General features: G+C 37.5%; 2 protein-coding genes across 3 annotated transcripts in view; both read left to right on the top strand.

The window, feature by feature from the left end:
* The window catches only part of mmp17a (matrix metallopeptidase 17a), a 95,253-nt gene extending 91,587 nt beyond the window's left edge, over positions 1 to 3,666 (top strand). The window contains exon 10 of the mRNA XM_065244138.2: positions 1,576 to 3,666. Within this exon, the coding sequence (XP_065100210.1) occupies positions 1,576 to 1,898 (323 nt within the window). The 3' untranslated portion in view covers positions 1,899 to 3,666. The remainder of the gene's footprint in view (positions 1 to 1,575) is intronic.
* A 7,237-nt stretch (positions 3,667 to 10,903) lies between these two features.
* Positions 10,904 to 27,155, top strand: part of ulk1b (unc-51 like autophagy activating kinase 1) — a 28,947-nt gene continuing 12,695 nt past the window's right edge. For both annotated transcript variants that reach the window (XM_073812518.1, XM_065244137.1), the window contains exons 1-14: positions 10,904 to 11,532; positions 11,996 to 12,088; positions 12,172 to 12,213; positions 17,926 to 17,958; positions 18,520 to 18,556; positions 20,436 to 20,609; positions 22,247 to 22,320; positions 22,419 to 22,520; positions 22,757 to 22,815; positions 24,156 to 24,238; positions 24,348 to 24,398; positions 24,481 to 24,569; positions 25,864 to 26,029; positions 26,142 to 26,202. In XM_073812518.1, coding sequence (XP_073668619.1) covers positions 11,443 to 11,532; positions 11,996 to 12,088; positions 12,172 to 12,213; positions 17,926 to 17,958; positions 18,520 to 18,556; positions 20,436 to 20,609; positions 22,247 to 22,320; positions 22,419 to 22,520; positions 22,757 to 22,815; positions 24,156 to 24,238; positions 24,348 to 24,398; positions 24,481 to 24,569; positions 25,864 to 26,029; positions 26,142 to 26,202 — 1,154 coding nt within the window. In that variant the 5' untranslated portion in view covers positions 10,904 to 11,442. The remainder of the gene's footprint in view (positions 11,533 to 11,995; positions 12,089 to 12,171; positions 12,214 to 17,925; positions 17,959 to 18,519; positions 18,557 to 20,435; positions 20,610 to 22,246; positions 22,321 to 22,418; positions 22,521 to 22,756; positions 22,816 to 24,155; positions 24,239 to 24,347; positions 24,399 to 24,480; positions 24,570 to 25,863; positions 26,030 to 26,141; positions 26,203 to 27,155) is intronic.

The raw sequence follows: 27,155 nt of genomic DNA, 5'->3' as shown, positions 1-27,155 counted from the left end.
CAGACGGATACATAGACAGAAGGACAGATAGACAAATGGACACACAGACAGATAGATAGATGAAAGGAAGGACGGACAGTCAAATAGATAGACAGACAGAAGAAGGATGGACTGACAGATAGATAGATGGAAGGACAGACAGATACACAGACAGACTGATGGACGGATGGATGGATAGCAGGTTGGATGGACAGATAGATAGAAGAACAGACAAACAGACAGATAGATGGAAGGATGGATGGACAGACAGACAGCTGGACACACAGACAGACAGATAGATAAAAAGATGGACAGATAAATAGCCGGAAGGATAGAAAGATAGACAGACAGAGAGATGGATGGAGAGACAGACAGATACATCGACAGAAAGACAGACAGACAAATAGATAGACAAATGGACACACAGACAGATTTATAGATCGATAGATGGAAGACGGACAGTCAGATAGACAGACAGAGAGAAGGATGGACAGAAAGGAGATATGTGGAAAGGCAGACAGATAGAAGGATGGCAAGATAGATAGACAGACGGACAGACAGACAGACAGACAGACAGACAGACAGACAGACAGATAGACAGATAGACAGACAGATAGATAGATAGATAGATAGATAGATAGATAGATAGATAGATAGATAGATAGATAGATAGATAGATAGATAGATAGATAGATAGATAGATAGAAGGATGGATGGACAGATAGATAGAAGGATGGACTGACAGATAGATAGAAGAATAGACAGATAGATGGAAGGATGGAAGGATGGATAGACAGCTGGACACACAGACAGATAGATAGATAAATGGACGGACAGATAAATAGACAGACAGATACATAGACAGAAGGACAGATAGACAAATGGACACACAGACAGATAGATAGATGAAAGGAAGGACGGACAGTCAGATAGATAGACAGAGAGATGGACACACGGCTGGTAGATAGGTGGAAGGATGGACAGATAGATAGATAGATAGATAGATAGATAGATAGATAGATAGATAGATAGATAGATAGATAGATAGATAGATAGATAGATAGATAGATAGATAGATAGAGGGAAGATAGACAGTTAATTAGACCAAAGGACGAACAGACAGACAGACCAAAGAACGGACGAACAGACAGAGAGATAGATAGACCAAAGGATGGACGGACATTCAGACAGATTAATAGACCAAAGGACAGGCGGACAGACATATAGATAGATAGAAGGACAGACGGACAGGTAGACAGACAAAGAGATAGATGGAAGGACAGACAGAGAGATGCATGCACAGACAGATGGACACAGAGATAGACAAACAGTCAGACAGAAACCAAAGAACGTAGAAACAGACAAGATAGATAGACCGAAGGACAGACAGTTGGAAGGATGGACAGACAAACAGATATGGACGGACAGACAGGCAGGCAGATGGATATAGACAAATAGACAGAATCTCACAAAACAGGAAATAGAATCAAATGTTGCAGATGTAAAATTATATAAAAATAAATGACGGCTGGACTGTAAAATTCCTTCTCTGTCAACTTTGATCATATTTTTTCTCTTTCCACTCTTTTTGCCCAGGTGCATCGTATTTCTTCAGGGGAAAGGAGTACTGGCGGGTAGCGGGCAGCGATATGGAGGTTGAAACGGGTTATCCCCGTTCCATCGGCAAAGACTGGCTGGTGTGTTCAGAAATGCAGTCGGACTCTCCGGAGACGCAGAATAATTCAAACACCAGGCTCCACGGGCAGCACCACGCGGACCACGCGGAAAATGGCTACGAGGTGTGTTCGTGCACTTCAGACTCAGCCTCGCCACTGGGCACACGACTAACCCTCTCGCCCGCCTGGATCTTAGCGCCGCTCTGGACACTCGCGCTCTCTCTCTCCTCTGCTCCCCTCTGATAAGGGCAGAGCCACAGGCCTGTACTCAAAAACATTTTAGGACTGAAGCATACGGTAGCCTGTGGTTGAAGCGAGCTACGAGAGGATCTGGAATAGCCTCGGAGTGATGGAACGGCCTCAGCACTTCAATCAATGAAATGATTGGCTCCCATCTTTTTGTTTTGATTGGTGGAATATTCTGTTTTATTATTACTATTATCATTATTTGCGATTCATTTTAGGAGATTGCTAGGTACACAACCAGCATTTTGAGCCGTTTTCGGGCCCAGTAATAATTATGATTAATAATGTTATATAGTAGTGATATTGCTGATAATGGGAGGGGGACAGGAATGTCTTTTAAATAAGGGCTTCCTATTGGCTGACATTTATGAGTCACAATCTTAACCTTTCCCTACTCCAAGTGCTTTAAAAATCCAGTCGCTCGTTCATTATTGGCGCTTTTTTTTTACTGCAAATTCCTTATTACGATCCTGCTCTCTGGTCCGTTTATTTCGCAGTGTATAAGCAATTATACCTTTTATATCGACTGTATTTTTGTAGCAAGCATCACAGATATCATCGCTTTAACCAATGACAGTTACTTAGAATCGCAACTGACTTCAGTTTTATAATAAACATCACTGTTGTTTAGTTTACCAAGGGCATGCATGATTCACATTCATCTGTGGATCACTAGCTGAAAATATTTTACAGCTTTGTTTATAAAGGCATTCACTATTTTTTCTGTATTTTATCTCTTATCTTTGCAATTCACATTTTTTTCCGATCAGAGAGCGTGAGACATTTTGAAGAAATGCAGATTGGGAGGATATTTGGCTGCCGAAAGTGCACTCCAATCTTATATGGGATTAAAGCTTATATACTATATATAAAAACATATACATATATATATATTTAAGGTAAAAATTCTATGGCAGTTGCAAAAAACAATGTAAATTCTGATCTGTCTTTTATATGGTGAAATATTTTTGTAGAAAAATAAAAAGGAGTGGGCAAGCTTGCGTGAGGAGAAAAGTAATTTCATATATATTGTTTTGTACAAATATGACAGGTGTTGTCACATCAGCAGGAACCATATTCGCCCCTCATGTTTATTTCACCGTATTCACTCAGAAATGCCAAAACAACATTACGTCACGTCGCCACCAATCCGAATTGTCACACCTCCCCAGGACTCATTGTTTTTATCATGTATTTGTGTTTGTTTGTGTGAGGTACACTACATGCTTCTGCTGTAACTTTTGTGCCTGTCTCTGTTTAAATCAATGACATGAGCCCATACTGAATATATATCACACAACGGGGATGAAAACTATCCGTCTCCTTGGTAATGAGCATTCGCTACACCACGTATGGGAAAAATGCAGACATGAGAGTGATGTAGACATCGAGTGTGTGGAGGTGTGTAGATGTGTCGAACTCGGGGTGTTGAGAACCAAAAAGCTTGAGAAGCAAAACTTTTCATCAAAGGTTCTGGATCTACTAATTACTCTGCTTGGCTGCCTGGAGACTTAACTGTGCCCTAGGTAAACAGAAGAGAGGTCATGTTTCAATGACTGAAACTAAATTTATTAAGTCTGGGGACTTTCCTTAGATTTTGGATTTTCTAACCACTGTTCCCTTTGAATCCCAAACATGGTCGAATGGATTATACACGCATAAATGTCCGGATAAAACAATTATGTTTTGTTAGGTAAGTAAGGAATAATTGACGACAGGCCATTGAATTATAAGAATTATTCCGCTTATACAACAGTTACTTAAAAATTTCTCCGGTGCCTGTTTTTAAGACATTTGACAGGTGAGGTGTGTGGTTTACAGAAAAATAATTAACACCCATGGCCATTTCTCAGCCCATAAAGCATTTAAGAAGTCTTCCTATACTGTCAGCAAAGCTACCTCAAAAAGTACACCTTTGCACCTATTGAGTTCATATTAGTACATTAAATATACATATTGGTACCAAATGTATACAGTAAATTATTAGAACACCTGACAGATCTGAAAAATTTGCCCCAAATTGTCGTTGAGGTCCAGACTTGGAGGGAGCCAGTAAGGAAAATGACTCAAATCTCATTACGATGGCCACAAGAAGTATCTACAAATTCATCATTATGGCCTATAAACCATAGATTAGAGCAGTGGCGGCCGGTCACTAATTTTTTCGAGGGCACTCGATGCGAAGTTCGTCACAACATGTATGTAGCCCGTCGTGTGTGGTTCGTAATTTCAAAATATGTGTTCTGCGCATCGAGTGATACTTTGTGCATCACGTGTCTTGTCAAAATAAGTGCCTGCTGCAGACGCGTCTAAAGAGTTTATGATAAAAGAGACGCTCGCGTTTGCCAGATCCTCGCATAATCTCATGCATAATCAGAGTTTACTGTTAAGTGAGTGTCTTGCGTGTATTTTGTGAACATGAGCGTCTCTTTTATCATGAACGGTTTAGACGCGTGTGCAGCAGGCACTTATTTTGACAAAACACGTGATGCACATGGTTCATATGACGCAACAAACACATATTTTGAAAACACGAGCAACACACATGACACTCCGAAGACTTATTTTGAATTTGCGCCCCTCGGATGAGCAGAGAGGTCAAGAGCCACCACAGGATTAGAGCCATAAGGAGATTTAGGTCATTTTTCTTACTGGCCCCTTTAAAGTCCACACCTCAAACCCGCTAAACAAATTTGCAGAATTTTGGAAGTTGGAAAATGAACTGCACTTGTAAAGGAAAGTCTTTGGCTTGAGTTGCAGAAGGAATGGGATTACATTACTGATGACGTTTTGAGGCCAGAGAGATGTAATTGCTGCTAAAGGTGGACATAAATATTACATTTAAAATTGGATAAAACAGTATGACTCACTTCATCTGATATTTGTGGTGCTTGGAGCAACCATCATTATGAAATCAAATCATGTTTTGAAGGCAAAAAAGTGTAAATATTTAGATCTGTCAGGTGCCCGTATCATTTTGGCCAGGGGCGACATGCACCAAGTTTAAAGGGAGAACATCGTGCACACTTCACACTGTAATCCTAATTATTTTAGTAACATCTATTAATAGAATATGTTAAAAACGTTATATAGGCCATATTCTCATGGACTACACAGACAAAAAGGTAAAAAGTGTTTAGTTAATTTTATTGCTAAGAATGATCAACATTGCAAAAACAGGGAATGAAGAGAAACCTTTGATGCAAGGTAATTGCATCTTCTTAAGATGTTAATGAAAATGCTGTCTTTTTTCATTTAATTGTTCAACTTTCACCCCCTAAATGTGTTAGGATATCAATAAAAACACACTGTATTGTTCTAGGTTGCTAAAAGCCTTTGAATATTTAAATTTATATTGAACTTCCATTTAAAAACGCACAACACACATAACTTTGTTCCAGTTATTTCAGTCTCTGCTGATCCGAGTAACCAGCGGACTTGCTTCGTGTTGTTTCAGACATTGTCTCAGTGTATTGTGTTTCATTCACATTGAAGCTTTCTTGCTTTGAAAGACGTATCACAACTAAAACAGGAGTTTTAATCGCATAGAGCATGGTCAAATCTATTGCAGCCATAAGTATATATTATTAAACAATTATACATGCTAGCACAAAGTATCATATAGTATGCGAATGTGTTAAACTTCAAAGGTCTTGAGCAACCTCTAAATATTAATTAATATTGAAAAAATGTTGCCCAATTTTTTCTTTTTTTTATTTAAACATATTAGTGGGTTGAGAGCATGAACTTTTAAAAGTTGAAAAATAAGGACCACCCTACTATTTATATAAAATTATAAGAGGGACGCATTTTTGCATCAAATTTGAGTATAGTATAGGACCTTTTTAGGGATGGTTCTATGGATGGTTTTTGATCATTTTTACAATGTAACTCTCTTATATTTAAAGGAGACAGAGAATGAAAAACCATTTTTACCTTGTCTTTGTTGAATAATGGTAGTCTACCCGCATTCACAAACATACAAAAAGTGCTAAACATGCTAAACATCTCAGTCTCATAGAAATTCCTCTTTTAGAAATGTCAGCAGAAAACGGCCCAATCTAAACAAAAACTGATGCTTATGACATCACAGGCATCTCCCTGCCCCTCTACTTTAAAATAATTGGCTACATTTTTTGAGTGGCAGCAAAGTCAGCCAATCAGTAATGAGATTGCAAGTTAAGCCAGTGGGGGGAGCCAAATAGGTGCAAAACCACTTGTTTAAAATCCCCCACCCTAATAGAGCTATCTGAGAGAGGTTTTTAGGAAGCTTCTAAGGCATTACAGACCCAAACAAAAACATTTTTGTCTACATGTCACATCACAGAACAAGGATAAATACTCTATTCAATCATTCTATGTCACCTTTAAGTAATGGTGATGCCACAGTTAACCGCTCCAGACATATTGACAGGTCCAGATTACAAAATAAAATAAAGAAATATGTGTTTATGAAGATTATCTTTATAGACAAAACATGTACACTCTTTAAAATAAAGGTTCATAAAAGTTTACCTTTTTAAACTGGGGTCCGGGATCTCCAGGTGTCCCCCAGAAAAAACCAAAGTAAAAATTGTGAAATGCCAATTATTTAAGATTACTGTTTTTATAATATCACACTTACTATTTACCATCTAACACAGTTTAAATGTTTCTTTATAAAAATATGGGTATAGAAAGGTGTCATTTGCTAAAGTTCATTATTTGTGGGGTTCCCTGCCATCAAAAAGTTTGAAAACCCCTGATCTATAGAACCTTATTTCACTACAAAGAACCTTTATTAAAACAGCAAGGAGGTTGGAAATCCTTGGAAGTTGAAGGTTTTTTATGAAACCACTCTGTCAAAAATGGTTCTTCTATCCCAGACAGCAGATGACTCCAGGTCGGATCTGCACAGAATCCACGCTGTCCCCCAGTGCGGATCTGGCCCGTAGTCATCTACTGTCTGGGATGGCATTGTGAAACACATTTATTTTTAACCTCCTAAGACCTTGCATGTCCACATACATGGACATCACATTTTTTCGTTGTTTGCACCATAATTCTTAATTCTGTGTAACTGGAACTTGTTGTACACAAACGTGAACAATTACACTGCTTCATATTTAAATAAAAATATTTGGTTATTATTATATTTATTGGTTCTTCCTAACCCCAAATAGCTGGAAGAAATCTAAAATGCAAGCCAAACCGAAGCTCGGGTCTTAGGAGGTTAAGAGTGTAAGTATCATAACCTTTTGTTGATCACAGAGCCTTTTTTCTGCAATATTCCAAATGTCTAAAAATCCCATTGACTTTCTTCGAGGGAATCACTTTGAAGAATCGTTTTGGGTTGGCCTACAAATATGTCATCCCTGCAGCTCTCTATAAAACAGCATCTATGATGAGACATCTGTGTGTATCTATGATCATTTTCACAAAAACTCTCTTGCCAAATCCACAATAGCCCGCTCTGATTCTTGGGTCTAGCGGAAGGCATTCCTTATGTTTCAACCAACACACCATGTGACAATTATGAGCAATATGAGGGTAGATTTTCCCTTGCTGATACTGCAGGGATTTGGACCAAGCCACAGTAAGAAACCCACCAGATGGTTCAAGCAGATCAAATCCAATCCCTCCCGGACCACTGCGATTCACTCAGCCTACACTTCCCAATGTACAACTGACAGTTAATGATAACCTTTTGCCTTTGACACACATGATGTACTCAGTGACTGTGAGCGATGCGCCTCTGCAGTTTCACTTGATAAGCTGACGGGTGATTCATGTGAACACCGGGTGTGCTGCCCAGACCACTTATACCTTTTCCCAACCAATTTTACACCCAACATTACTCTCCTGCAGCTGGTCAGAGTTATAAAGCATCTCTATTTAAAAACTTTCCTGACGTCCTCAAGTGCATCACACTGAGTTGAAGTGTTTGTCTTTATAGCAAAAGTGAAGGCTTTTAATGTCACCTTTACTGCAGCATTTTTCCCACTTTACACAGCGTGAGTCAAACGTATAGGATATTAAGTTGTTAACTTGTAAAAATGGGTCACAGTGATAAATGCTCTCAGTTGGATCATTTTAATGCCTTGTCCCCAAACAAGTTCATCTGCCAAGCACAACATCCAGACGTTTTAATCAAGCCTGCAGTGCCCTCTTGTGTTGGGATTAGAAACATTGGACAAGTAGATGTTCAGCTAGAAATTTTGACCCCCTCATTCATGTGTTTAATGTTATGAAATATCAATATCACTGTCATCAGATCTCTAATGTTCTCCTCTTCAGTTTCATTTGTGCATATATGTTCTGGATCTACATTGTGAAAATACAGTATGATAATACAGTACAATACCACGCTGTATCATACTTTAATATATGGCACAGAACGGGGCCATAAGTTTATTTTGGCTTGACCAAATTGCCACAAAAAATGATTAAAATGACATAAGCATTTAAAATGTGGGCTCAAAACATGTCCATGTCCAAAACAACTCTTAGCAAATATTTTAAATATATTTGGGTTATTCTGTTTTGGGCTTGTCTAAAATACCTCATAAAGGTAAAAATGTATTTTAAAAAATTTACATTTAACATACAACAATAAAAAATGTATTTAAATATAATTTTAAATATATTTCAAAATATACAAAAATATATTTTATATATATATTATATATTTATATATAATTTATATATAAATTATATATTTATATATAATATAAAACAAAGTTGGAAAATGTCGGTATTTGCTAAAATATATTTTGAAAAATGGTTTACAACAAGGCATTTTTCATCAATCTATTTTTTGGCCATTTAAAAAAAAAAATAATATTATCTAAAATAATATGTTTTTAGAATTTATATTCATGTTACATTGAGATAAAACTCCCTTTATGTTACAAACCTGTAACCAAAACTTGTTTGAAAGGTTTAAATTACATTTTTAAAATAATAATAATAATAATAAACTGCAAAAATATACTTTTATATTTTATACATTATAAACTTATATATATTACTTATATAAAATATATTTTTGGCAGGGTTGTAAAATTAGAAATGTGTTTGTTGCCCACTTGCACCTAAAATAGATTTGGAAACATCTGTTGATATTTTAGGGTTAAAACTAAAATATAAATTTAATTAAGCTTTACTTTCAACAAAATGTATTTAGCATATATTTACTGTAAAACATTTTTCTTTGGAAAGAGACATTTATTTTTTGCCATTCCGGTTAAATGTTTAAATTTTTACATTTAATTCTGGTACTAAATGTGTAATACTATCAGAAAAATATGGTCAAAAATGGTCCTGAGTTGTCACTGGGGTGTTATCCTTTTATAAAGTACACTTTTGCACCTAAAAAGCCCATAATAGTATACCTTGGACTCGGAGTAACATACTGGTACCAACTGTATATCTTTACCTAAATGAAACATAATAGGACCTTTTAAAGGGTACTGCCACAGTGACAGCTTGGTATAATTTGATTTACATAGTTCCCTAAAGTTCTTTTGTCCAAATAAGCATATGGTAGCATAATCCATTACTAGGGGATGGTGTAACTGTAGCATAATGTAGACCACATTAAAATGTAAAGCTTGGTTAAGAAATAGAAAGCTTACAATATTTGTAGTAAACTCACAAAAGCTAAGACTGTATTCTGCAAGTATAAAACCCTCATGAAATAAACTTATTATTTATAATTTAGTATTAACTTTTTGCTTCTCAATTTTATAAAATAAATCTGACTTAAATACTGAAACTGTTCAATAAATTTAATGTTCCAATAAAAACCCTTCTCTGCCTCTGGAGTTTAGGTATGAAAATGAACCCTGTTATGTGTTTACAGTCTTAAAGGATCAGTGTTTACTGTTTCACAATTCCCTGTGCATGGCTAATCTTTAAAGCATAATGTCAGGCCATTATCTGATATGTAATGTACTAAAAATATAATTGAGTCTGCCTACATTATACATTTATTCATTTAGCTGATGCTTTCATAAAGCGACTTACAAATCAGGGAGGATTTAGCAGTTGAAGAGTCAACAATAAATCACAGCAAAGCAAAACAAGCTAAAACTAGGGGAGAAAAGTAAGTTAAGGATTACTCAATTCCAGAAAAGGTATGTCTCAGTTTTAACATTGGCTACTGAAACCTATTGCCACGTATGCTTATATTTTATATTTATCCTTTCCCCATGCTTTTATTATCCAAAGTTACTTCCAGTGCAATACGAGGTATACAATACAAGGTTTTATCAGTAGGCAAAGTGTGTTTTTCCCTGGGTTCGAACCCATGACCTTGCACTTCTCCACCACTAAGCTATACAAAAGCACTTTAGCAGTTCATTTTACGTAATGGTTGGCAATATGAGGCCTTGCTAGATATTCTATAAAACTGAGGGGGTCCATTTAAATAAAGTTAACTTATTGTATTTTTGTTTAATAGCCTACGTTAGAATTAAACAGTAATTGGTCTTCTGCAGTGCCGCCACATATCCCCTAGGGGTCGTACAGCCACCATTGAGAACGTTAAGACATTTTTTATGTTAAATTTTCACAATCGTATTTGATAATCGTATTTTGGTAATCGTATTATCGTACTGACTTAGTTTGTGAAGAAATTCGTTAAGTATAAATTAATTTATATAATATAATTTTTTTATAAAGCCAATTTTCTTTTGTAACTTACTTAAAAGGATACATAAAATAATCTACAAAATATAAAAAAATCTCAATATCTAGTTGAATTATATTTGGCTAAAACGGGTATATTTATAATAGATTTTAAAGAATTACAAATATAGCCAATGGGTACATTGCATTAACAAACAAAATAAAACTGCAAAAAAATAATTAAATCAATAGAAGTGAATAAAGGTGCCAAAATCAAAAGGTGGAAAAAGTTCAACAAAAAGATTTTGTAAAATGTTTTGTTTTGTTTTGACATTGCATGTGACGTGTCGTGACAGTTCTTCTGACGTCAACGCTGAGCTTTGACGAAAAGATCTTGCGCATGCGCAGCGCTGCAGACCTCGTCTAAATTGAGGTCTTTGTTGAGACCAACAGACACATCTTGCTCAAGCTTTTTTCAAACATATCAGAGCCATATGCTAAAAGAAAACGCTTCTTGGTACAATCACGACTCTGCACGATTATTGTGATCTCAACTATACGACGCGAGGATATGTCCAGACTTGACAACATCGGATGTACACAAACAAAACCTGCGTTCTCGTTTTAAGGTGGTATTTTTCATCGTACGTCGTTTTATTTAAACATTCGCGACCAGTGATCGATAGACATGGGGAGCTGTCATAGTTAAAAGGAGTAGATCTCCTGTTTTCCTGGATATCATGAAAGAGGAGATGAATATTTGTTTGGAAAGGCTGCCCATGGCATGCAGCAGAAGTGGGGTTCAACTTTCCAGCTGCCTCGTCCAAACAGAGGAAAAGGGGAGAGCAGACAGAGGATATTTGTGGGTCAGCTGTATCTCCCATAGTTCACATAAATAATCAACAAGCAACATTTGGGATCGTTGTGAGATATGGAGACTGTCGGGAAATTTGAGTTCAGCAGAAAGGATCTTATAGGACATGGTGCTTTTGCAGTGGTGTTCAAAGGCAGAAATCGAGAGGTGAGAGAGTATATTACATTTTTTATTACCTTGAATATTTGCAAATGTAGTGGTTTGATCGTGTATATAACTTTTGTTGTTGTATGCGTACTCCATGGCTGCAGATCTGACATACCACCTTAAGTATATGCTGTAGGCCTCGAGTACAACAGATGGAGGGGCAAGAATAAGAGATTAAATGCATAATACAGTATTAATATTACACGATCTGCTGTCGTTACATATATATGATGTATATTTTTATACCCTCCCTTATAGATTTTTTTTCTAAACGTAAACATCTAGGCATTTTTAGCGATATTTCCGGTTTTGTTACTCTGGGCTTTCATGTCATTCTTGACAATTATTCATCAAGATACTGTAAAACAAAGAATGCACATGCACTCCAGCTGTAAATAACTGTGGACATGCATGGACAAACAATTATGCCATAGCCTTTAATCAATGTATATTTTCTACACAGAAGCACGATTGGGAAGTTGCAGTCAAATGCATCAACAAGAAGAATTTAGCCAAATCCCAGACCCTTTTAGGAAAAGAGATCAAGATATTAAAGGTAACTTTTGGTTGCAATAAACATTTCCAGCACACAAATTCGAGCAGTCACATACAAATAATATTTTATTTGTTTTTCTCAAGGAGCTGAAACATGAGAACATTGTTGCATTACACGACTTTCAGGTAGGATGATTGTAATATAATAACACTGCATTTATTTTGTTAAACAGTAATGTCATTTTTAATTATTTTTTTTTTTTTCAAAAAATAGCGGTTTTGTTAACACCTTACTATCGCGGTTGGTTTAAGTCACAAACACTTGATGGCTGTTTCATGTTTAAGGTGTCAAAGCAGATTGAATTGATTGTGTGTTAAACCTTTCCCAAGTGTGAACGCTTTCTGATTGCATTAATTTGATTGGTTGGAGCAGTCACGTGTTCTTGTGTTGACATGACATGTGCGCTTGCTTTAATGGTTAACGTACGGGAAAGCTGTGTTGCGGTGCATTATGGGTATTGGAGTTCTGTGTGCACATTTCATTTTTATTCATTTAGAATAGCTCTGTAGATGTATTATAGGTGCATTAAACCCTTAAATCATAAAAAAATATGTTTATTGATATTTGTAATTATTTTTATGATAAAAATAAACCTGGTTTTAATAAATTATAGCAATAATATTTATTTGTGGATTGATTATTACTTGTATATTCATAGTTTTACTACAAATACCATTGTTAAACACTTATTTTAATAGCTATTACATAGAAACATTTTTTTAAATGTCAGTGTGAGAGATATCAATGTTTTCTTAATCATTTCTTTATTCAGTTCATTGGCTCTCAATAAAGCATATCTTGTATAACAGTGCAAGTAAAACCTATTTGTCCAGACTGGTGGTGAAATGGTTGTCTTAACACGTTCCTTAAACAGTTGGTTTCTTCAATCCTCAGGGTCATTGTGAGGTTAATGTGTCAGGCGTGTATCAATGCCGGTGGAAGCCAGTTGAATTACAAAAGAGATGCTCCACCTTGTTCCTCTTAAATGTGTTTCCTTTGATGCATTTTGTTTGCATATTCGTAGATTTAGTCCCATGTTTCCCATCCAAATAATTTGTGATTTATTGATATTTTGGGTAGACTTTTACTTTGGTTAATAACTGTCCCTGCTTTGCTGATTAAAAAAGTAATTCCACCTTGTGTCAAGTCAAAACTTGTCTATTGATAATAAACTAATGATCAAAATATATACAAATGATTTTCAGGCGGTAATACTGTGGTACTTTTATATATACAATATCCCCGAATTATCATAATACTTGCATGCGGTGCTATAACAAACCCATCAAAAACCCTTGGTTGTACCATCTTACTAGTAATTTTTTGCTACCATTAGCTATTTCTAATAAGGCTCTTATTTATGCAAATTTAGTGAGGTTCACTATTTAGACTACACTTTAGAGTGTGTTTTAAGAAGCAGAGCTCATGTGTCTAGGCAAATTTTGGCTACAATCTTCTCTGTCTGACCTGTTCGCTTCTCACATCTCTTGGATGGTCACCATGTTTTACTGTGGTGTTGAATGTCTGTGAACTGAATGCCTTTTAAGTTCAAAAGTTGGTCTTGCTACCCCCTGGTGCATGTGAATGTTGGATAAAGATGCAAGAGTTAATCCGGACATCTTTATTCCAATCACACGTCATATCAGAGAGAGCTACGTAAACTAATACATGACATAGTTTATAATGCATTCTTTATATTTGGATGTCTCGTTGTAAAAATATTAATAAATTGTTGAATAAAAAAAATCACACTTCACAGAAATCAATGACAATGTACTGTATGAAGGTGTCAAAAATTACATCTTTGCTCAACATTCCAACTAAGACAGACTGAATTTGTAGCATTTTCATTTTAAGTTAGACTTAGTAACATTTCACAGATGAAAACTAGAGTGGAAAATATTGACATTGATGCATTTGGTAGACAATTTTATTCGAAGTGACTTATAGTGCATTACAAAATAAACATTTTGTCGTGTGTTCCCTGGATTCCAACTCATGACTTTTTTAGTGCTGTAAACACACCGGTTGATCTAAAGGAACATGACATGAGCAGAATATAATCGTTGAGTTTGAATCGGACTGCATTGCATTAAACATCATATAACTATTTTACCCTTATCTACATTTTTCACGTAAGGATGAAAAGGATGACAGTTAAAAAGATCAACGTTGCAACGTTTTTTATCCAACTGAATCGCCAAATTCTGTGCTGCTTCATCAGGGTCCCTCGAGTGTTATTTGTCTGGTTGGTGAAAAAGAATGGGGGTTGCGTGGCCTCCACTAAAACCAAAAGCAAAACTTCATTAATGCTGAATCAGCAGCACGGATCAACTGATTCGACTCGGTTGATTGGTTGCAGGGGGACACCAAAAGGGTGGAGGTCAGCTGTTGCTAAGTGATAAGGTCGTTCTACGTTCGTTATTCTATTTTTCGAGAGCCTTCATGCATGGGCTCTGAATATAACAGGATTGTGGTGTTGTAAAAACTGCTGTGATATAGCAAACAAAACATGCAGGAGCATAATGTTTCAGCTGTTGTTTTTGCTTTGATGGTAGTTATGTGAATAGTAATGATTTGTGCGTTTGTGGTTTGTACTAAGCAGTTGATGCTTTGCATGTTTGTTTATGATGATCACCACCACGAGAGAGATGCATTCAGGTTAACACCTGGTATTTTAATCCGTCTCTTTTGTCCGTTTATGTCCTGATTACTTTGAGGGGATGGACTATGGGCGAGTTAAAACACGAGTTATAGAATTTATGGCTTTATGTTGACCCACACTAATATTATGTGGAAGTCTGCTGCTTGTGTTGTTAGTAAACATGCTGCACAATGTTTTGTACATGTATATATAAGGGCTTTCTCGGATATTTTTTTAGAGCAATTGATGAAATTAGCTTGCGCAGCTTTTACAAAATGAAACAAAAATAAAAGTAATGATAACCTAAAAATTGCATGAACACTGTGGGTTTGCTCTAGAAGTCTGTATTTAGCAACATTCATTTGTTATTTGATAGATCAAAGCGCATCTAATACTGCAAAATCAGCAGTTCCCTATATTTTAAGTTGCAATGCACACTGAGAATAGAAATCATTCACCATCTTACAGTTCACATACATTGAATTGTGAAAACAGGGAGTGTTAACTAAGCCTTTGACATGTACCCTCCCCCTGCCATTTTATTAGCCCATTATGCAGAGAAACACACTCACACCATATGTGAGACAATCTAAACCAGCCTTAAGTCAAACTGGATTAATGTCAGCCCACACAAATAAACTGGTTTCGTTTTTCACTGTAATATGTATTCATCTCACTAAAGTCCTGCTATCAATATATTGTTCATGTTATGCATAGATTTGATCAAGGTATGGTACATGCACATACATGATAAAACGAAACTTCCTGTCAGATGAACATTCCTGTCAGTACTTTGCACCTTAAAAACGCGCTTTTATTACCGTCATACGAGATCATAGACTGTAAAAAAAGATGGACGACGCCTGTTCGCTCCCTTCCATTGGTGAAAAGTGAAGCCGCCAGTGTCCCGATATGGCGCTGACATCTTGGGTCTTGAGTCTGCGCAGTAGCGATTTCGGGACCAGTCCTGCGCAGTAGTGAGCAGGAAGTAAAGCCGCGAAATCAAGACCACGCCCTCGCTCTCGCAGTATGCGCATATCACACGATATCACACAATATCACAGCTGTCAATCATGACGTGAGACCACCGTTTTTATAGCATTAAATAACTAACTAAAAACAAACTTATTTTAAAACAAACATTTGAATTTACATCAGTGTGATAAAAACTAAAGTAAACGACAGAAACCAGCTTCAGAAAAAAGATAATTGAAGTGCAATTAAATTTTTTAGTTGGTCTCAAGTCCCATTGAATAACGTGGGGAGGCGGGCTTTATGACTTATACTGGGACCAGTCACTGGGGGCCGATCGAGACGTTTTGGCTTCACTTTTCAGGGCTTGTGCGGCACGCTTGTACGAGATTGTAAGACTATACCCCAATAAGTCATGTTTAAATGCTGTTTTCATAACTCTTAAGCAACTGAAATAAGTTGTTGTGAAACTTAAACAGATCCCAGTTCAGAGAAACGAGCGGTCCTGTCACAGACGCCGCTCTGCTGTGCACGCACCCGTGCTCTAGTTCTGCTGAATGCGGGAGTCTTGCAGTTTTTTGTTTCCCATGTAAAGATCAGCTCGCGTGGTGTCTCCTGCATCTGCCATGCTATCTTTTGACTGGCTGTAGCTAGCTAAGTTAGGAGAGGTTGACTTGCAGCTTTTTTTCCCGCTTTGCAAGCCCACCAGATGCGACATGGGGGGCGTGGCAGCATTGACAATTCCATTTTTTTTATTTGAAGTTCCAGGTTGTGACTTCATTTTAAACGTTTTCGATTTAAAATCGAAATAGTGACACGCTTAGTGTAAAGTGAGTGTCTAGCGAGTATTTTGTGAGCCTGAGCGTCTTTTTTATCATAAACCGTTTACGGATTTCCACCGACTGCGGAGCGGCTGCAGATCTGCTCCGCTGCGTTACGGCTCCGCACTCGGCCGTCCGTCAATACCCACCAGTTCCGTATTGGTTGCAGAGCGGCTGCGTGCTGAAGTGACGAGGACCCATGAGGTCTCGCAAATTTGCGTGATGATCGCGCGATACCTAGTTCTGTCTCCGCCAATTATGACTTGAATTATGACGTTTTAACAAACCAGCCCAGATCACAACACGAGATCTCGCGTAGACAGAGCAGTACATCAAATCCATCCAAAATTCAAAAATTAAGAAAGCTGCTAAAACCATTTATTTATGCTCTATCTTTAATGTATTTATTATACCATATACTTTATCATTTAACTACCCCTAGCTCTGTTCTTGTCTATTATTTGTTTTTTCTATATTAATGACTTTGTAATGTTTGTATTGCAAAGATTTAACAAAGGAAAAAAACACGAGATCTCGCGAATTCAGGTATGATCACGCGATAAAGTCATGGCTCCGCCCTGCGGAGCTGTCCGGCATCCGTCAAAAATAGAAGCTCTGCGTATTTGTGCCGGAGGGCTGCGGATGGCCGGAGCTGTGACGGATTCGGAGCACAGTCAGTGGAAATACACACATTGACTTGAATGGAAACCGATTGACTCCGCCGCCGTTCCGCAACGGATCCGCAGCCGTTCCGCAGTCAGTGGAAATCCGGGGTTAGACAGCAGGCACATATATGATGCACATGGTTCACGTGATACAATGAACACATATTTTGACATGATGAGCAGCAACACACATGACACCCCAAACTAGGGCTGTTACGATTAATCATGTGTCCCATTAAAATGCCTGATTGAAATCGCAAGGCTACGATTGTGAATCGGAGTCGTTTATAACTTGCATTTAAAAAGAAACACTCGTTAAATGAAATCATTCAAACAATTTGAAGAACAGCGATATAAATATTCCTATAGACATTTCCTGGAATAGCGTTTGTAATGCTTCTTTTTCTGTGACACAAAAGGAGTTTCTGCACGAGAGCCCCCCATGGCATTGGGATGTGCCGGGATTTCACCGTAATTCATTAAAATTCATTCATTAAGAATCGTTACAGCCCTACTCCAAACATATTTTGAATTTGCGTCCCTCGGAAGAGAAGTCACCGGCCGCCACTGGCATAAATGTATTGTAAAGAGGCCATGGACAATGTCAAAGGCTTTTGTGAACAAATTTCTAAAGTACATTTTCACTGTCAGATGTTCAATGTGGTTTTTGGACCATAACTTTACATAATGTGTTTGTTTACTGTTTGTAATCCCATTGCTTATGTCTCCTTCTAGGAAACAGCCAGTTCTGTGTACCTAGTAATGGAGGTAAGGTGGCATGTTTTCCTATTATCTTTGCTTGTGTACTTTGTCTATCCTGAATCAGTTAATACCTGTAGTTAATTCTGCACAGGGGCCAATAGAAGACAGCTAGCTATAGTCCTTAAAACACACATTTAAGGCCAAAGTACGGTCCATTTTTGCATACATTGTAAGCATAGGTTGTGCATGCACCTACAGGAGAATGTATTATATGTAGCCATAAGATGCATTGCAGGCATGTCTGAATTCAGGATGTACTGTGGGCTTCTCAAGTTTTTCTGATCGCTAACATCTGCCAGTATGTCCATTCTCCGAAAGCTTTTTTGAGTCCACAAAGGCAGCAGGGAACTTGGGAAGCCTATCAGCATCACACAAAGAGAAATAACAGCCTATCTTCTCTATGTGATTTGGTTTAATATGCATCTGAATCCTTTCCCTACATGCGGTTAACTGAGTCCTTTTCAGATGCAGGGTTTTTTCAAACGGCTTTGTTTGAAACTGAAAAGAAATGTTGTGTATTGCACTGCTGTTTAGGATTAATGTGCTTCAATGTGCTTTCTTGTTTAGTACTGCAACGGGGGAGACTTGGCCGACTACTTGCACTGTAAGTATATAAGCAATCTGCCATGACCTGACTTTAGGATTTTTTTTTGTGGCTTTCATAGCCTGACAACCTCATTTAGAAAATGATGTGTTCATTCTTTGTAATAAATAATAAAATAGGCGTTGTCAAGTTGGATTAAATTCAGAATCCATGGGTGTACTAAACGTCTGCTTTGACAGAATGTAAAAGAGTTAATACTCTTAACCCTCATTCATTTCTGTAATCATTTTGTCAGTTGAGATTAAGCTTGAGTGATGAACGAAATTATATCAGATTATTTCAAAAACATGCAAATCTAGACAGGGAAGTTTGGTCGTATGGGAAAACAGATCAAAGGAAGTGCAATGCAACATTTGTTTAAAGAAAAATATGTGAATTTCAGACACAACATTTATTTGTTATTTGTTGTCTTTTGAGTTTGCTCTGTATTAAAGAATAATTAACAAATAGGTGAATCACTATTACTTGCACAGGCATTCCCTGGCTTGGTTAACGTGTTTTGAATTGTGGAAGCACTGCGTGGTGGATTTGAATAAAATTTGCCTGTCAAATTTGTAATGTAACCTGTTAGAAATTATATTTATGGTATAGACGGTGTAGAGATTAAACATTAAGCCTATGAAACTTGAACTTTTCTTAATTTTAAGCCTTTTAATGTATTGTCCCTGAAATACTGTTCATGATCAAATTGCTAAATCTGAGATTTTACAGAATTCAAATTGATTCAAAGAAATTAAGCAAACCTTAAAGGATTAGTCCATTCCAAATCCAGATAATTTACTCACCACCATGTCATCCAAAATGTTGATGTCTTTCTTTGTTCAGTCGAGAAGAAATTATGTTTTTTTTTTAGGAAAACATTCCAGGATTTTTTCCAGGATCATTTTAATGGACTTTAATGAACCCCAACACTTAACAGTTTTAATGCAGTTTAAAATTGCATTTTCAAAGTACTCTAAACGATCCCAAACGAGGCATAAGGGTCTTATCTTGTGAAACGATTGTCATTTTTGGCAAGAAAAAAAAATGTACTTTTAAACCACAACTTCTCGTCTTTATCCGGTCATGTGACGCGCCAGCGCGACCTCACGTAATTGCGTAATGACGTCGAAAGGTCACACGTTACATATATGAAATGCACATTTGCGGACCATTTTAAACAATAAACTGACACAAAGACATTAATTAGTATCATTCCACATACAGCAACGTCGGAACGGTCCTCTTCTCCACACTTGTAAACACTGGGGCGTAGTTTCGATACGTCATCCGTGACCTCGTGAGGTCATGCTTGTGCGTCAAAGGACTGGATGAAGACGAGAAGTTGTGGTTTAAAAGTGCATATTTTGTATTTTTCTTGCCAATAATGACAATCATTTCGCTAGATAAGACCCTTATGCCTCATTTGGGATCGTTTAGAGTCCTTTGAAACTGCAATATTGAACTGCATTAAAACTGTTAAAAGTGTTGGGGTCCATTAAAGTCCAAAAAATGAGAAAAATCCTGGAATGTTTTCCTCAAAAAACATAACTTATTCTCAACTGAACAAAGAAAGACATCAATATTTTGATGACATGGTGATGAGTAAATTATCTGGATTTTCTTTTTTTTTTTTAAGAAAATGGACTAATCCATTAATACTAAATTGAAGACATTTTTTAAATCATCTATCTTAATGTTGTTTTGTGGACACAGTGTCAAACTGGTCTAAACTTGGCGATCCTTATGGAAACTTAATGGTGTCATTAAAATGTATTAAAGTCTTAGTTATATACCCCAAGTGACTTCATACTTGCAGTATAATTAGTACTGTATATTGTATGTGTTGTAAAGCCTGTATATGAACATGACTCATCTTTACTGTAAATCTCTTTTTTAGCCAAAGGCACTTTAAGTGAAGACACCATCCGAGTGTTCCTGCAGCAGATTGCAGGGGCCATGAGGGTCCTTCAGGGCAAAGGCATCATCCACAGAGACCTGAAACCCCAGAATATCCTGTTGTCCCACCCTGCAGGCCGAAAGTCCCACTCCAACAACACCTGCATCAAGATAGGTGTGACATGCATCGAAATGTTTAAGCGTCTATGTATTATTTTTCCATTCTTGACTCTAAATGTTAGAAAGTGTGTGTGTGGGGGTACAGCTTTTTTAAGAGTGATGGCTTTTTTTGTGTGTTTGCGAATGCTTGTTTCACTTTCATTGTAAATTTCTTTTAAACGTTTAAGCATTTTAGGCCTGCAACAACTTGTTCTGTATCTTTTGCTGTTACTTTTCTTAACAATTGGACTTGCATACCATAGACTTACATTGAAGGTGTAAACTTTTGGTAAAGCATAGAACCAGAATGTCTAATTGCGCTTTTCCATTGCATAGTACCCCATGGTTTAGGTCAGGTCGGGTCAGCTCACCTCACTTTGGCTTGGTCAGCTTTTCCATTGAGTTTAGTAACACTTCGAAGTGGGAGGGATTATAGGCGTGGTGTTATATTTGCGCTGCCTACTGCTGTGACATCATACAAGTGAGCGTCGTTGTACATTCCAATACATTCATTTATTTCTCAAAATTAAAATTGACCACCACAAATAGATGTTTGCTCATCGCGTTTATCATTACCTCTGTCTCACATGACCGTTTCTGTACAAACACCCGTTGCGTCAGTTGAGCCTCATTTAAGTAGCATTTGAGCGTATATGCGGATGTGCCGCCACAAACTGCAAGTCTGGAAAAAACTGTTATGGTGTTCCTGATTCACAACCTGTGGATGTTTTTCATCGCTAAAATGGAGTTTGGGAACTTACAGCAAAGCACAGATGAAAACATGTTTACTCGAGACAGCGCAAGCTGGCATGAAGGTAAAGCTAATCTTTTACATTACAGCGATGACGCTGGTAGTGACGATTCTCTCAGACCAATCAGTGATTTACAGTGTTTTCGCGTCACATTTTGGTATCAGCTCGGCTCATTTGGAACCACAACCAAGGTGGTACTAAAAAAGTATTAAGTACTACGTACTGCACCCAGTGGAAAAGCCCCCAAAAGTAAGCTGACCCAAGCCAAACCTTGGGGTACTATGCAATGGAAAAGCACCAGTAGAGACTTGGAAGTGGTTATTTTGGATTTGGGCAACTGTCCAGAATGCTCCAGCTGCCCAAAACCAGGGCCTTGGCATACACCCAAATTTTTCTTGGCGCTATGTCAGCATTTTTCACTTTTCCTTATGAAAATGTATCCGGTTTGGATTATAATTCCTCCACATTATAAAACTTTTTTTGTTTAATTTAACTTAGTGTTTTTGGCTATAGCACATACAGTCTTCAAAGACAATTAAGCATTGATCAGATGTACAGTATATAAGGTTTAGACTGAACTTAATTCATTTACAATGTTTCCCACTGCTCTGTACAGATTTTGTGCTTGATTTGTTTTAAATTACAGCATGAAAAGGCAAATGGAATCTCTGTGGGTTTGTTTTATTTGCTGATTAAAGACATCTGCAAAGATTACCTATTTTTCAACTCATAGGCTGCTCCCACATTTATTTCATTGACATTATTAACTTTTAAACAGATGCCAAAAATACAATGTGTTATTTCATCTAAACCTACCCTGTATCTCATCAAGTGGTTTGAGATAAACCCAGAATGCATTGCTTCACCACCACAGTGGTTAAGATCTTGGTTGTCTTTTCAGCTGACTTTGGCTTTGCGAGGTACCTCCAGAACAACATGATGGCTGCCACGCTTTGTGGGTCCCCTATGTACATGGTAGATATATTTTATTTCCATCCAGACTTTGCACGAACATATGCATGATAACGATTACACATATTATTACTAATCATAATCACCATACTGTTCACCAGGCACCAGAGGTTATTATGTCGCAAAACTATGATGCCAAAGCTGACCTGTGGAGTATAGGAACCATTGTGTTTCAGTGCCTGACAGGGAAAGCGCCATTTCAGGTACGCACCACGCTTATATGTATTAGGTTAAGCAGAGACATTGAAGACCTGATGACCTCAAAAAGACACTTAAACCAAACTTAAAAATGCATGAATGTCTTTGGGTTATATGACAACATAACAAATTTAAAAGCCAAGTTTAGCTCACATGCTTATAAAGCATTCTGCATTCAAGCATGTTGACTTTTCCATAATTGTTACCATAAATGTATTTGTTTCATCTGTCTTGTCTGCAGGCCAGCAGTCCCCAGGACCTCCGCTTGTTTTATGAAAAAAATAAAACGCTTAGCCCAAAGTAAGTGTGACGGTATCTATCTCTCTGTAGATACAGTTAATATGTGTTTTTTGTGCATTACAGTAATTCCTCCTAAGCTAGCATTTTTCAAAGTGTGGGGCGGGCACCACTGGTGGGGATTAGGAACATTACAAGTGGGGCGTGACACATAAGAATGAATTAATGTCTAATTGATAAATGAAGCGAAACAAAAAATTTTATGTGGAGGTGGTATAGGCGGTAGCGGGTATAAAAGTTAACAATGGATAAGTTTGTGACACGGAGAAAGCCAAGACAGACAGTGGATCTAATAAACTAAAAAGCCAGCCCAAAGAAAGCATGATGGCTTTTGTCAGAGACAAAATGCAAACACAATTGCTTTATTATTATTTACTTTTGAACAAAGTCTTATTTCATGCAAAGTGATAATATATTTTGCACATTTATTTTCTCTATTGAAAGTGTTTAATGCTGTTGTGTTTCAAAATATGATGTGAATCAATAAATTTAAAACAGTTAAACTTAAAGCCTAGTTTATTACCATTTTGTTGGGGCGATTGGGGACAGGTGGGGCTCTAAACCCTTCCTACCTCCAAAGTGGGGAATGGCAGAAAAAGTAAAAAAAAAAAAAAACACTGTCCTAAGTCATTCGTTAGTTTTTCCTGCCCAGTGTAAACCCCAGTCAAAACTTTGCTCTGTTAAACCCCATTCACACAGCACTTTGATCCCAGAAAATTTCTGTAAAATTGGCAGAAAATTTCTGTAAAATTGGCAGAAACATGTCCCATATAAATTGGCAGAAACATGTCCCGTAAATGTTCTGGAAATGCTTTCGTAAAAGGGAACTAGTAACATTTACATAACACATCCTATGTAAACAAAAGGCAGAAATGATGCCGTAAGGGGCGTGCTGTAGTAAGGCTGCGTGTGTCATTGCAATTTTTCCATGTTTAACTGCTATAATTGGGTCCCCAGTGCTTCCATCAACCTAGAAAATGTGAGAAAGATCAACCCAGTAATTTAGTTTTGGTAAACCATTCTCTGCAAGCATGTGAAAAAAATATGTAATTGAAATTTGTCTCCCCTTGTGATGTCAGAAGGTGATAATACCGACCCTTAATCTGCACTATCCAACCACGGCACTGCCATTTAGTGCAGAGATCAGCTCATTTGCATTTAAAGGGACACACCCAAAAACGGCACATTTTGCTCACACCTACAAAGTGGCAATTTTAACATGCTATAATAAATTATCTATATATTTTGAGCTAGAACTTCACATACGTACTCTGATTATTTGATTTTGAATTATGTATCGATCTCTCTCTCTCTCTCTCTCTCTCTCTCTTTCTGTCAAATAGCATTCCCAGAGAAACGTCCAGTCATCTCAGGCACCTGCTGCTTGGACTTCTGCAGAGGAACCATAAGGACCGTATGGACTTTGGTCAGTGTCTGAGAGCTTACATCCACTAGTTTGATATAAGGATATTTGTATCTTATCTTTCTCCTACTGCAATCCCTGTGCTGATCGTGAAATGTTTCTGCTTTTACAGATGAATTTTTCAAACACCCTTTCTTAGAAGCAAGCTCCTCTATGAAGAAGTGTGAGTTACTACCCCGCCATCCCGTCCATTTTATCTCACCAGGTTAATGTTATCTAACGTCATGTATCTTTATGTCCTCTAGCTGCTCCGGTGACCCTGACTTGTTTTCCTAGCTCAGCCTCTGCAAGCTCATGCAGTAGTTCATCTACATCACACCTGGCTTCTCCTCCTGTAAGCGTGTTTGTGTGGTGTGTGTGTGTGTGTGTGTGTGTGTGTGTGTGTGTGTGTGTGTGTGTGTGTGTGTGTGTGCGCGCGCATGTATTTACTGTCTTCCTTTGTTAAATCAATGTTACTCAGATAAGTCCTGCTGTAGGTCAGGGCTTTATCACAGACGTCAGGATAAGCATGGAACAAAGAGACACTTTCTTAACATTTTATGGTGGCTTGCAAAATTAATCGGTGAAGAGCCATGTGTGAGTCCGCACTGTGTTTTGTGACATTTATGGGTCTCCTGGTATCAAAATTCTGGGTATAGGTCAGCAGCAGCATTCTTAAAAACAAGGCCATTGAGCTGCCACGTCAAGCTTATGGGTTTGATTCCAAAACAACACTTAAACTGATCAAAATCCCCCATGATTATGAGTTATTTTAGTAAATGTCCTTGCTCTTCTTGGCTTTATAACAATATAAAACAGGGATCAAGGAACAACTTCTGACTTTAAAACACCAAAAAAATACATCCATCCTATACAAAAATAATCCACATGGCTCCAAGGGGTTAATAAAGGTCTTTTGCGAGTTTGTCTCGATGCAGTTTTGTAAGAAAAATATCAATATTTTAAACTTTATAAACTATAATAACCAGCTTCCGGTAACAACGCCATCTTGGACTCACCCAAGATGGCGTCGTTACCGGAAGCTAGTAATTATAGTTAATGAGTTTGAAATATAGATATTTTTCTTAAAAAATCACATCGATTGTACGCAGAAGACCTTTATTAACCCCTTGGAGCCATGTGGATTATTTTTGTGAAGGATGGATGCATCCCTGTTTTTAAAGTTATAAAGCTTGGAAGAGAAAACTAAATTACTAAAATAACTACAAATGTGCTCATGTGAAAGATTATGGACATTTGTATGTCGAATTGCTTAAGGGTGAATAAATAATGGGTTAATTTTCATATTTGACTGTAATATCCCTTTAAAGGCGGGGTGCGTGATTTATGAAAAACACTTGTACACACCAAAACACACTTGTAGCCAATCAGCAGTAAGGGGCGTGTCTACTAACCAACACCATTGCCTGGGTTGTGTATGTGTGGGGCGGGTCTATCAAAAGAAGGTCCAGATTCTATTAGGGTAGGGGCGTGTTTGTTTGGGTGATTTCAAATGTCAACATAGGTTTTTAGATATAATGCACCCCACCTTTAATTTCCTATTATTTTATGTAAGTGTCACTCAGGTCTATCTATGTAATAACTTTTTATATAACAATTGATGTCATGTTATATCCCAAACATTCCAGCAATCCCTTGCGGAGATCCAGCAGGTCCGTGCGAAAGCATTGGCCTCCCCTACCCAGGATTCTCCAGGCTACCTAAAGGATTCCGGCGGTGGTGGAGGGGAAAGCAGCAGCAAGAACTCATCGTGTGACACGGATGACTTTGTCATGGTTCCAGCTCATTTCCCCAGTAAGCTTTATTTCCTTTGCTTCCGCCTGTGACCGCCCTGTTAGAGTAGGTGTTTGTCATTCAACTCGTCTGTACTTTATCTATTTGTTTTCTTCTCTTTCTATTTTTGTAGGTGACCTTACCTGTGAAATGCCAACGGGAAAGGTTCTCCAGGAAAGTATGATGTATAGTGGGTGAGAACTCTTTAATCTTTACAAAGAGTATCTATGTCCCGCTTACCTATAAAGTTATGCAAAGCTATAGCAAAGCTGTCAAGGAAGCAGAATATTTATGTCAATATTCTTTTAAAGGGACACTCCACTTTTTTGAAAATATGCTCATTTTCCAGCTCCCCTAGAGGTAAAAATTTGATTTTTACCGTTTTGGAATTCATTCAGCTGATCTCCAGGTCTGGCGCTACCACTTTTCATAGCTTAGCACAACCCATTGAATCTGATTAGACCATTAGCATTGTGCTCAACAATAACCAAAGAGTTCGATATTTTTTCTATTTAAAACTTGACTCTACTGTAGTTACATCGTGTACTAAGATCAACGGAAAATTAAAAGTTGTCATTTTCTAGGCAGATATGGCTAGGAACTATACTTTCATTCTGGCGTAATAATCAAGGACTTTGCTGCCGTAACATGGCTGCAGGAGGCCAATGATATTACTTAGTGCCTGACAATAGTCCCCTGGTATTTGAAGATACTAAGGGTACTATTTTCGGGCACTGCGTAATATCATTGCGCCTGCTGCAGCCATGTTACGGCAGCAAAGTCCTTGATTATTATGCAAGAATGAGAGTATAGTTCCTAGCCATATCAACTTTTAATTTTCTGTCGGTCTTAGTACACGATGTAACTACAAAAGAGTCGTATTTTAAATAGGAAAATATCGAAACTTTTTGGTTATTTTTAAGCGCGATGCTAATGGTCTAATCAGATTCAATGGATTGTGCTAAGCTATGCTAAAAGTGGTAGCGCCAGACCCGGAGATCAGCTGAATGGATTCCAAAACGGTAAAAATAAAATGTTTAACTCTAGGGGAGCAGGAAAATTAGCATATTTTCAATATTTCCTTTTTCTGTGTGCAAAATGCATCAGATGGTCACTGAATTAAAATGTGCACGTGCCGTTTGGGGCG

This window comes from Paramisgurnus dabryanus, chromosome 18 (genome assembly GCF_030506205.2).
Source record: "Paramisgurnus dabryanus chromosome 18, PD_genome_1.1, whole genome shotgun sequence".
NCBI lineage: Eukaryota > Metazoa > Chordata > Actinopteri > Cypriniformes > Cobitidae > Paramisgurnus > Paramisgurnus dabryanus.
Note: the sequence above shows the minus strand (reverse complement) of the source record. Positions and strands in the feature narration are given on the sequence as shown.